Source organism: Lolium perenne, chromosome 7 (genome assembly GCF_019359855.2).
Source record: "Lolium perenne isolate Kyuss_39 chromosome 7, Kyuss_2.0, whole genome shotgun sequence".
Classification (NCBI taxonomy): domain Eukaryota; kingdom Viridiplantae; phylum Streptophyta; class Magnoliopsida; order Poales; family Poaceae; genus Lolium; species Lolium perenne.
Genome location: NC_067250.2, coordinates 265,179,770 through 265,191,188, shown reverse-complemented (window position 1 = coordinate 265,191,188; position 11,419 = coordinate 265,179,770). Strand labels below are relative to the sequence as shown.

General features: G+C 49.5%; 1 protein-coding gene and 1 non-coding gene across 2 annotated transcripts; both read right to left on the bottom strand.

Moving 5' to 3' along the window:
* Nucleotides 1–715: 715 nt before the first annotated feature.
* On the bottom strand, nt 716–796 carry TRNAL-CAG (transfer RNA leucine (anticodon CAG)). Its single transcript has one exon. It is a non-coding gene; the product is annotated as a tRNA-Leu (tRNA).
* Nucleotides 797–7,654: 6,858 nt separating this feature from the next.
* LOC127312715 (uncharacterized) lies at nt 7,655–8,582 on the bottom strand. The gene has a single exon (XM_051343257.2). It carries the CDS (start codon nt 8,520–8,522, stop codon nt 7,905–7,907), a length of 618 nt encoding a protein of 205 aa, XP_051199217.1. The 5' UTR covers nt 8,523–8,582; the 3' UTR covers nt 7,655–7,904.
* Nucleotides 8,583–11,419: the final 2,837 nt, after the last annotated feature.

Genomic DNA, 11,419 nt, shown 5'->3' with positions numbered 1-11,419 from the left:
TCGAGGGCAGCCCGCGCTCGGGATGCTTGGTCGCCGTCGCCGGCCCCTTGCCAGATATCTCGCGAGTCACGATCACGACGTCTCGTCGAACAAGATTAGGACGATGGGTGGAGTGACCGACTCCCAGACTTGGTCCACGGTCCGCGCGGCGGGCGCGTGGTGCACGCGGGAGCGGAAGCCGTACCGCCGCCTCGTACGCCTACCGTACGGATGGACCGTCCCGTGTTCACTGACCGGCGCCGCCGCGTACGCCTACCGGCCGGTCAACGCTCTCATCTGCCAGGTTCTTCCAGAACAGCGCCGTGCATCCTGCGGCGGCCGGGGTTGCTGCGACCGAGTCTCCCGCCGGCCAGCTCGATCAAGTGAACAGAAAATGGATACCAAAGAAAAGTTCAGTACGAAGACTGTAGTATTTTGCAGCTAGTTGTTGCCAACTCTTTCTAGTACGTAACTTATATCCATTTGCACCTAAAAAATGTATTGAAAGAATCACGGATGTAGCATGTTGGAAGACCAATGCCTCTTGCCACTGGCACTGTGATCACGGAGCCCTTCTATTACAGCTCAGACTGTCGGCTGGATGCTTTTAGTATTACACCGTCGGTGCTCTATTCAGCCTGGTCGGCAAAAAATCCATCTAGTCAAACAAATAGATATAGAGCCGTATCAAAAAAATATGATAGGATCATAAATTCACCGCAACGAAAAAAAGGTTTGTCAAGAGTGGGATTTGAACCCACGCCCTTTCGGACCAGTACCTGAAACTGGCGCCTTAGACCAACTCGGCCATCTTGACTTGGTGATGATAAACCCGCGTTTCCCTATATAACGCAAAATATAGATAGGGTGAAACGGATATCCATCTTCTTCCCGAGAGGATCAGCACTACCAACTGGCTGATCGACCGATTTGCACAGAAATAACTCAAAAGTGAAAGAAAAGCACAGACTGACCCTCCGGCGAAACTATTTCACCCATCTAACCCTTTTGTGTGGCGCCCCTCTCATGGGCGCCACACATGCCCATGTGGCGCCCCTTCTGCCGGCGCCACAAACCCATCCGACGTGGCCCTTCGAGGATGAGCTGGCTAGCCGATTCGACGTGGCAGGCCGTGTGGCGCCGCTCTATCCGGCGCCACACTTTGAAAGTGTGGCGCCCGTGGCAAGGGCGCTACACGTCCACTTAAGTTTGGCCGCGCGCGTCCAGCCAGCCCGACCCTTCTTCTTTCTTTCTCCCTCTGTGCGTCAAGAACAGGAGGCGGCCGGCTCTCTCTCTCCCCCTCTCCCCCCACCAAATCCACTACCAAATCACCAGATTTGTCCGTGGAGATCGTTCCCAACTCGTTCCTTGAGGTAATCCCCTCCGTTCCCCTTCTTTTCATCCGTTGATTTTGTGTATTTGGTTGAATGTACATGTGAAACCCTAGACGTGGATTTGGTTGATTTGAGGGTGGAGATGGATTTGGTTGGATGTTAGGGTTGTTGAAGTGGGAGAAATGGTAGTGTGCTAGTTTGTATGGGTAGATTATGTTGATTATGGTAACTAATGAACACATGTGTGTATGTGTTGTTCCCATTATGCTAGGGGGATGGAAAGAATTGTTCATGTTCATCATGTGGACAAGGATGCTTTCTTGAAGGGAAACATAGAGCCGGACCCGGAAGAGGTTGACTTGGTGTTTGACCTTAGCACTAGCTTTGCGGAGGTGGTAGCACAAGTGAGGGTTGAGTTGAATTGGAATGAGCCAAATGATGGTGTTGAGCTAGAGGGAAGGCATAATGTGGGGTTTGGAATGCACACCCGTTGGAAGACAATGCGTATCAACTCCGAGCAACGTTGGTCCATTTACAAGGAGACGGTGGCCGGGTCACAAGATAAGACTTTGGAGTTGTTTGCAACCAAGACGGTTGATGCTCGCATCGAGCTTGACCTTAACTGGCCCTCCTCCCCCGTTCGAGAGAGGACTCCTCCACCCATGAGCCAAGAAGAGGCCACGCTATCTCCCATTGTCCAATCTCCCATTGCCCAACAACCTCCGTTGGATAATGAGTATGACGAGCATGACGATGGTGATGATGGTTTCGAGATGAATGGCAACAATATCGGTGATTTGGATAAATATTGGACGCAAGAGGAGATGGACCACTCCATTCCTTATTCCCGATGCTATGCGTCGGACTCGGATGATGATGGACCCGAAGAGGAGGTTGACGAGGATGGCTTGAGGGCTAAGGAAGCCGAAAGAGCCGAGATCTTCAAGAAGGTAACCGGACGGGATATCCGGGTACCATTGTTCCGTGATGTTAGTCTCGCGGATGGAGCCGTGGTTGATGGTGGCAAAAGTTTACTTCTTGGAGCTAGGCCACTATCCAAGAGAGATGTGGATGGTAGGACGGCTATGATCTCTAAAGGGCTCACGTTTGATACCTTCTTGGAATTGAAGATATGGTTGAAGGAGTTCTCCATTAAGCATCATCGCCCTTACCTCGTTGTTCACTCGGACTTGAAGAAGAGGTACACGCTAAAATGTGTGGATAAAAGGTGCCCATGGGTTGTCCGTGCAAGACCTTTCAAAAATGGGCCCTCTTGGCACATAACAAGTTGTGTAGCCACTCACATGTGCCGGGGGCCGAAGCTTGATGGCAAGGATGCGCAGCCGGACCACCGTCAACTCACATCCGAGTTCATTGCATACAAGCTCTCGGCGGAGATCTCATCACTTCCTATCATGAGCATTAGGTCCGTGCAAGATACGGTCAAATCCCGCTTTGCCTACGACGTCAAGTACGGGAAGGCATGGAAGGCCAAACAAGTCGCATTCAAGATATTGTACGGTGATTGGGAGGAAGCATAAAACCGAGTCCCTAGGTTGTTGTTAGCGATGGCCGCAACTAACCCGGGCATGGTGCATGTGGTGGAGCCTTCCGCAACCAAAATGACATTGCATGATGGTAAAAGAGTGAGGGTATTTCACCGTGCATTTTGGTCATTCGAGCAATGCACGAGGGCATTCGAACATTGTAGGCCCGTCATAGCCGTGGATGGTACCTTCTTGACCGGGCAGTACAAGTGATGCGAGCAACCGTTTAGTACCATTGGCTTTTGCATTGGTAGAGATTGAGAACAATGATAACTGGGAATGGTTTTTCCATATATTGAGGACGAGGGTCATACCACCCTCAAAGGAAGTGTGTGTCATCTCCGATCGTCATCAAGGAATTCTCAATGCGGTGGAGCTTGCAATTCCCGGGCATGCTCCCTTGCATCACCGATGGTGCATGAGGCATTTTTGTGCAAACTTCTATCGGGCATGCAAGAACAAAGAGTTGTCTGACCTTCTTCAAGATTGTTGCCTCGCTTACTCTGAGCGCCGCTTCGCTAACCTATACAACGGCTTGCTGAAGCACAAAGACCTCAACGCGGGTGGTCAAGAGTTTCTTCATAGACACCTCATATTTAACTCAAAGTGGGCAAGAGCTTATGATGAGGATGGGAGGAGATATGGCCAAATGACAAGCAACATGGCCGAGTGCTTCAACAATGTGTTGAAGGGTGTCCGTGCATTGCCCGTGACGGCAATCATTCAATACACATTCGAGAAGTTGAATGTCTATTTCCAGAACTACACCGATGAAACGGAGAAGGAAATTGCTTTGAATTGCGAGTTCCCAACGAAGGTTCAAGAGTTCATGGATTTTCAGGCGAGGAAGGCGGACTCCCAAACGGCTACATGTTATGACAATGTTGACTGGGTTTACCAAGTGAATGAGCCGGGAGGCACCACACAAGGTGGTGTCCAACACGGAGGCCGGGCTTTCCGTGTGTCCCTAAAGACATGTGAATGCACATGTAGGAGGCCCTCTTTGCTTCATTTGGCTTGCTCCCATTTGCTAACAGCGACACGCACTAGACGTGTCGACTACAATAACCCGCTCACCGTTCGGGAGTCCGAGTTCTCAATTGAAGCCACAAAGAGGACATGGGCTCCAAGGTTTTCTCCTTACTTGGATCAATCACAATGGCCGGAGTATCATGGAGTGCAAGTTTGGCCAGATCCGGAATGGAAGGTTGTGAAACGTGGAAGAAGAAAGACAAAGAGGTATCACGGAGATATGGATAGATGGGGTCATTCGGGAAACAGGTTATTCCAAGAAGCTCGCGAGCCAACTAATTGTGGATCATGCAATAGTAAGGGCCACAATAAAAGGAAGTGCACATCCGGCAAAAAATCAAAGGGCAATGATGCTAGCACAAGTCAAGCATCAAGTAGCCAACAAGCTTCAAATCAACCTCGAAGCCAACAAACCCCAAGCCAACAAACCCCAAGCTAACAAACCACAAGCCAACAAGCTCCAAGCCAACCGCGTCAAACTCCTCCAAGCCAAACGCATCAACCTCCTCGAAGCCAACAAGCTCCAAGCACACAAGCCCAACGGCAACAAGCTCCAAGCACACAAGCCCAACGGCAACAAGCTCCAAGTCAACAAGCTCCAGGGCAACAAGCCCCACGGCAACAAGCTCCTACGCAACAAGCTCCAAGGCAACAAGCCTCAAGGCATCAACCACAATGGCGACAAGCTCCAAGGCAACCAAGGATTCATGTAGGGCTTAGTAGAGGTCGGCACGGTGGCCGTCGCGGTACTAGTATGCTACGATACCTAGCGGGGCCTTATCCGTATGTGTCTCCAAGTTACTAATTGCATTGTACTTTCTATTTTCATATTCCATGACTAACTTTGGTTTTTCAATTTGGTTTACAGCTATGGCAACTCAACCCACCAAGGGGAAGGGGGCATGGGAGGGCAATGAGAAGGAGGAGTCCATTTGGGAGGAGGCGGTAAGGACGGTGCGGAAGAAGGAGAAGGAAGAACTAGAGAGGAAGAGGCGGGAGGAGATAGCTAAGAAGAAGGAGGAAGATGAGCGTATGCAAAGGGGGTATGAGGAATACCTATTGTTCCACAAGAGGAGGAATGCCAAGCTGAAGGCCGAACGGGACCGCGAGGCACGGATAAAATTCCTGAGGAGCTGCCAACTTGAGCAAATTGCTAGGGAGAGGGCCAATAGGATGCACCTAGAGGAGGTGGCTAGGGAGGCCGAACGCATCAAGGAGGAGAGAGCTCAAGCGGAAGCTGCAAAGACGGAGGAGCGCCACCACTTCTTCGATTCGGTCGTTCAGTTGGCTCGTGACTTAAGGGAGAAGGAAGAATTGGCTGAAGAATGTAAGAAGAAGAAGGCGAGGGGGGAGGGAGCCTTTGCCACACAGTGATGTTCCTTTGGCTATGTTCTTGTTGTCGAACCTTTATGTTGTGTGAACCTTGATCTTCTTGAACCTTCGTGTCATTGAACCTTATTGTAATTGAAACCTTGATGTCGTCGAACCTTATTTGTCATTTCAACCATTATGCTGTGTCAATGTGTGGTACATATTCAGTGCAATGTTCTTGTTGTCAAAACTGTTTGAATGTACTAGGATTTTTCATGGTTTTAACACAAGTCAATGTGTGGCGCCCTTCCCACTGGCGCCACACTTAGCCATTTTGGCGACCCTCTTTGTGTGGCGCCCGCGGCATCGGCGCCACATATGCTAGTGTGGCGCCCGTGGCATCGGCGCCACACATGCCAACTTATATCAACTATTGGGTCGAAAACATCCAGGGGCTCCGGACGATAAGTCCTTAGCCGTTTTGGCGACCCTCTTTGTGTGTCGCCCGCGGCATCGGCGCCACATATGCTAGTGTGGCGCCCGTGGCATCGGCGCCACACATAGAGCCTCGCCAAAACGGCGAAGTCCCAGACGATTTGTCTTACAGTATGTTTTGGGAAATTATAAATGGATGTGTGGCGCCGATGGGAGAGGCGCCACACAGTGCAGTGTGGCGCCAGTGGGGAGGGCACCACACATTGACTTGTGTTAAAACCATGAAATATCCTACCATATTCCAACAAAACTGCCATCATGTCAAAAGCTATTTCATACACACATCATATCAACAGCAATTTTGTACACACATCATAGACATAACATCATCATACCTAACATCGTAGCACATAGTTTCATACAATTTAAGATAGAATTCAAACAACACGAAGCAACGAAATAGAGTTCACAACACTCTAAGTTTTAACTATCGGTGTCCGAGCCGGATTCGCCGGTGTGGTAGTGCACGCGGCAGGCTGTGTCGTTGAACACCTTGACGATCATCTCGCCGTCCCCCTCGTAGAGGAAGGTGAGCTGGCAGCCGGGCTCGAGCGCGAGGTCACGGGCGAACTTGTCCCACCCCGTGTGCAGGTACATCTTGCCCTGCCCGTCAAACAGGACCTCCACGGGCCAACGGCAGAAGTTGCAGCTAGCCTCCCGTAGCTGCAACTGCGCCGGCTCGACTCCATCGACGAACTCGGCGAACTTGTCCGGCAGCCGCATGATGCCGAGTGGGTCGTCGTCGATGCGGAGGAGGAACTCGAAGCAGCGTTCGTCATGCGAAGACGAGGAGGATGCAGGTGACGGTGAGCGTGGGGCCGTTGCTGCTCCACCGCGGAGGCCCCTTCCCCGGCCCCGGGGGCGCCCAGGGCCGCGGCCTCGACCGCCTCGCCGACCAAAGGGACCGGCCATCCTACATGTTTACATGTTTGAACCATATTATGACCCATTCCACTAACAAATACGAGTTACTCCATCACAAATACTAGGCATATGTAACACATTTGAATGCATTTCGTAGGTAAATATTACACATTTCAACACATACATACATAGGGTTCATACACATACATGTGAAATTTCATATCTAGGTTTCAACAAATCTATGGTTCAAACACATGCATACATGAGGCTACCATCTCCAACACAAACACTACAATATAGAGTGCACAAAAAAATTCCATGTCTAGGGTTCATGTCCAAATCTAGTAAGATCTATGAAATTAGTGGATGAATGGAGAAGATTCGAAGGGGATTACCTTGAGAAATGGATGGGGAACGATCTCCACGGACAGATCTGGTGATTTGGTGGTGGATTTGGTGGGGGGGAGAGGGGGGGAGAGAAAGAGCCGGCCGCCTCTGTGAGGAGAGAAGAAAAACAGAGGGAGAAAGAAAGAAGAAGGGTCGGGCTGGCTGGGCGCGCGCGGCCAAACTTATGTGGACGTGTGGCGCCCTTGCCACGGGCGCCACACTTTCAAAGTGTGGCGCCGGATAGAGCGGCGCCACACGGCCTGCCACGTCAGATCGGCTAGCCAGCTCATCCTCGACGGGCCACGTCGGATGGGTTTGTGGCGTCGGCAGAAGGGGCGCCACATGGGCATGTGTGACGCCCATGAGAGGGGCGCCACACAAAAGGGTTAGATGGGTGAAATAGTTTCGCCGGAGGGTCAGTCTGTGCTTTTTTTTTTCACTTTTAGGTTATTTTTGTGCAAATCGCCCTTTTTTGTAAGTTGCAAATCCACGAGATGGTATTGACATTCACATTGCTCTTCCCGGCTGCTCCCAGGCCCTAATGAATCTTGCCATGAGATCAATGTCCAATACCTTTTCCCTTTTTCGCAAAGTCTCGCGTACACAGAATAATCTTAGGCGTCATCACAACTGTGGCTAAGAAACTTCTTTCATGCGCAACTGCATATATATTGTCACATGATCTAAAGCAGGCTTCTCTGACCATTTAATCAAATTCCATTCCCCTTTATATATTGTCAAATACATGTACAGCGGCACCATGGCCGATTGATCGAACGACACCTTTATCTATCTATCTTTTTCATTTCATCCGAATCTTCAACCCATCAAACTCCACTAGATCAAAAAAATAATTAAACAGCAACAAAAAGAGAACCTATCAGCAAATCTCATGCTTCTGGTCCACTGTACCACCCAAGCATCGCTTCACCATGATCTTATGCCATTTGGTCATTCATTCGGCATCCTCTTCGATGGTGCCCAGCGGCGTGAGCACCCTCTTCGCCGGCGGAGAAGCCGCCGCAGCCGACCTCTTTCCGTTTCTCGTCGGACTGCCCGAGCCTGTCAAAGAGTCCTCCCCGAGTGTCCTCTCGTTCAGCTTCTCGTTTACTGCGCCGTTGACGACATCGCCGAGCCCCGTCTCGGCGTGGTGCACCGGTGCGACGCGTGACTTCCTGACGCCGCCGGCGCCGCCGGCGCCGCGCGCGCGCCCAGTCGGCCGTGCTCTCGCCGCCAAGGCCTCGCTCGCCCGCACCGCCATGGCTGCCATGTCGGCGCTCGACAGGGGACGCCCGAGCATGGCCGCGGGGAGCACGAAGTATATCTGGCCGGGCCGGAGCAGCTCGCCGCCGCCCAGCGCCGGCACCTCCTCGTCGAAGTAGAGCGCGTCGGAGCTGCACACGAAGAAGCGGCGTCCTGCATTGTCGCCGAGAACGTCGGAGACGCTGACAGGGGAGGAGGCAGGGAACTCGGTCAGCGAGCCGTCGGCGGCGACGACACGGGCCGCCGACGGCTGCTGCTGAGCCTGAGGCGAGACGCTGCTCCGGTGGTTGTGTGAAAGGCCTGATCCCATTAACAGTAGTGTGTTTCCAGATGAATGGTTTGGTGTTTGGTGACGAGGGAAAGGGAAAGAAGGCTGCTTTATAGACGATGCGCCGAACGTGGAGGACAGTAGGAGCGACAAGGTTGAACTTTGAGACGAATTGAATTATACATTTAACATTTCGCTCCCTTGGTTTTGTGTTATTGTAAGCTTGTTACTCATCCTTTCATTTTTTTTGTCGGAGGGAGGACGCGGTCCTTTCTTTTCACTCAAGTCAATCAGCGTTTCTTGTCAACAATCGTTGCACATAATGTCCCGTAGGTACTTCGAAAGTTTTTACATGTATAGTACTAGCTCCCTCCGTCTCACGAAGTTTATCTAATATTTATCAAAATTTGAATGTATTTAGATGCTACTTAGAATCTAGATATATCTAAGTTTTGATAAATCTGAGACAAATTTCGTGAGACGGATGGAGTAGTATTTGATCCATGTGCGATCATAATGTGTTGTGTGAAAACCGTAAGGTAGAACTTTTATTTACAAAACCATCACCATTGGAGCTAGAGATTCTCACAAGTATTCAACTAGAAATCACCACCATTCCTTTCTATATACACAATTTGAAGTGTGAATAAGTGATTCCGTCAAGCTTGAAAACTCCTTAATTTTGACCACATAATTAATTAGTCCATCTGAACTTTTAACCGTCCACCAAGGAGACCAATCCTGATTATTTCATGTTTTTTACTAGAAAGTTTTTAATTTTCAAACAAAGTTTGAAGCTCCAAGGCTGAATTTCTATTAGACAATTTGTCAATTTGCTTTAACACGTGAATCGTTCTCACATGGTGCCATTTATAATTTTCTTGATTCTTTTGAGATTCTTTTAAAATTCGCATCAATATTTAATCCATAACTCTTCGAATCGCTAACCCACACTTGAAGTGTCTACTTTGATTTGTCGCAACAACATGTTCGAACCGCGAGGACTTTTAGTAAAATGTCCATGAAGTGGTTGTTAAGTGAAAAACATGTCCTTAATTGTGGTGTTTTTTGTTTTCCAATTTACTGATCTGGAGAAAAGATACGAAAACAAAATCTTGTTAGAAATTTTGTAATTGGGTATTTGCAGAAAGTAGATGGCCGGTCATGTTTGAGGATAGAGTTTGACAATGCCTGTATTTGCGGGGAGGGTTTTCTGTGGTGCCTCTAATCATGTATTAAGTCGACATAGTACAGTAGATGCAAAGCATGTCGAGGGTTTGGCTGCATCTCGAACGTCGCGTGATGGCACATCAGAGCAACTTCACTGATATTTACCTCTTTTATTAGTGTATCCATCTTTGTGGATATGCGGCGATCAACACTTAATTATCGTAGACACTGGGGCCAACTGAACCCAATTCCTCGCAATTATCTCCGTCATGTAAATAGTAGCTAGAAAAGTACAAGACACCTAATCCTCATTAGTTTTGTTCGTAATATATATATAGGTCTGCAATTAGTTAGTGTTTTACTTTGTGGTCAGCTTAACCTGCAAATTCGTTAAAATTCCAAGTCAACAACCTGGAAAACTTAGATTTAGTATTTATTTTAGTAAGTCAAAACCAGGCTAAGAAAACATAGATGGTCGCATGGCCTGTCCTCCAAGAAAGAAAGCTGCGAAACCCACCTGACTGTTTCTGCAAAACATGGTCTCTACAGGGACCTTTGTGGTGAAGTAGACGCACTAATCTAATGCTAGAGCGCGAGCTTAACCAGGACGGCAGGTGAAAATAAAAAAAAATACCATAGGCTGGGATGGGCGCGTGGGCGCTGACTCGGAGGGATCAGGCGAACCGAGCACGTTGTTTTGGATATGTATAGTACGAATACGTTTGTTTTCCTTACCCGCGTAATTACTGCTTCGTTTCCCCGCGTGGTGGGTGACTCATGAGTCATGACCTCTTTCTCTCGCCCTCCGCCGCACGCCATCCGTTTCCCGCGACTTCCTGTTTGCTCCATCCGTTTCTCATGTTCAGTGCTTTGCTGCACGCCCTGCACCGCATTTGGGAAGCATCTGCGATAGCCTTTTGCGCGTCCCTTGTAAAAGTTTACAATAAGTGTACATGTTTGCATGTAACCTGTCTCATATTGGACAATTCGGAAATGATTCGTTCGATTGCCCGTGCTCGTTCTACATGCGCATTAACATGTTTTTAAGTCAGTGTTGAGCTAGGTCTGAAAACCCTCTTGACCATCTAAGTTCATGCGTTGTTCAACATGTCACTTGCCCTCTTCATCTAAGTTTCACCAGTTCACCGTTTTATCGTCGTATTTGTAGTGGTGGTTGTATAATAGTGGTGATCAATGATGGTAACTCCCGTGGCATGGTGATATTTCCGCAGCCTTTCGTGACATGCTTGTGCACGTCCTCGTGGAGGGCGGCGAGGTTGTGGTATGTGAGAGATTAGAGGTGATAATTCGTGGTGGTATTTCCGCGCACCATTGTGGTAGGCCTTGTGCCCGGCTTTGTGGACGTCTATAAGGGGTTGGTAGGTGAGAGGTGGTAATCCATGATGGTAGCTACCCTCGCTGGGGGCGGCGGCCTGATGGTATTTCCGCGCACCATCGTGGTTGTGTCCGGTTTCGTGAAGGCGCACCGTGTATGTGTAGTCAGCGTTGTCGCCAAATTTGTTGTGCCACCCAGGAAGCTTCCCTATGTCATGTTCAACCGGCTTAGCCACTGCCGGTGACGATAGCATGGTCACCTTTCTGCACGTCGGCGTGGTGCCCAGCTTCGTGGACGATGACGTAAAGCTTACTATGATAGGTGAGAGGTAAGGTCACCATATGAACAAATGGTATTATATTACATACGCTTCCTTTTATTCAAGCTGTGTGCTATGTTTTCGATGCGCGGGCGGGTTGACGGGTTGGCGGCC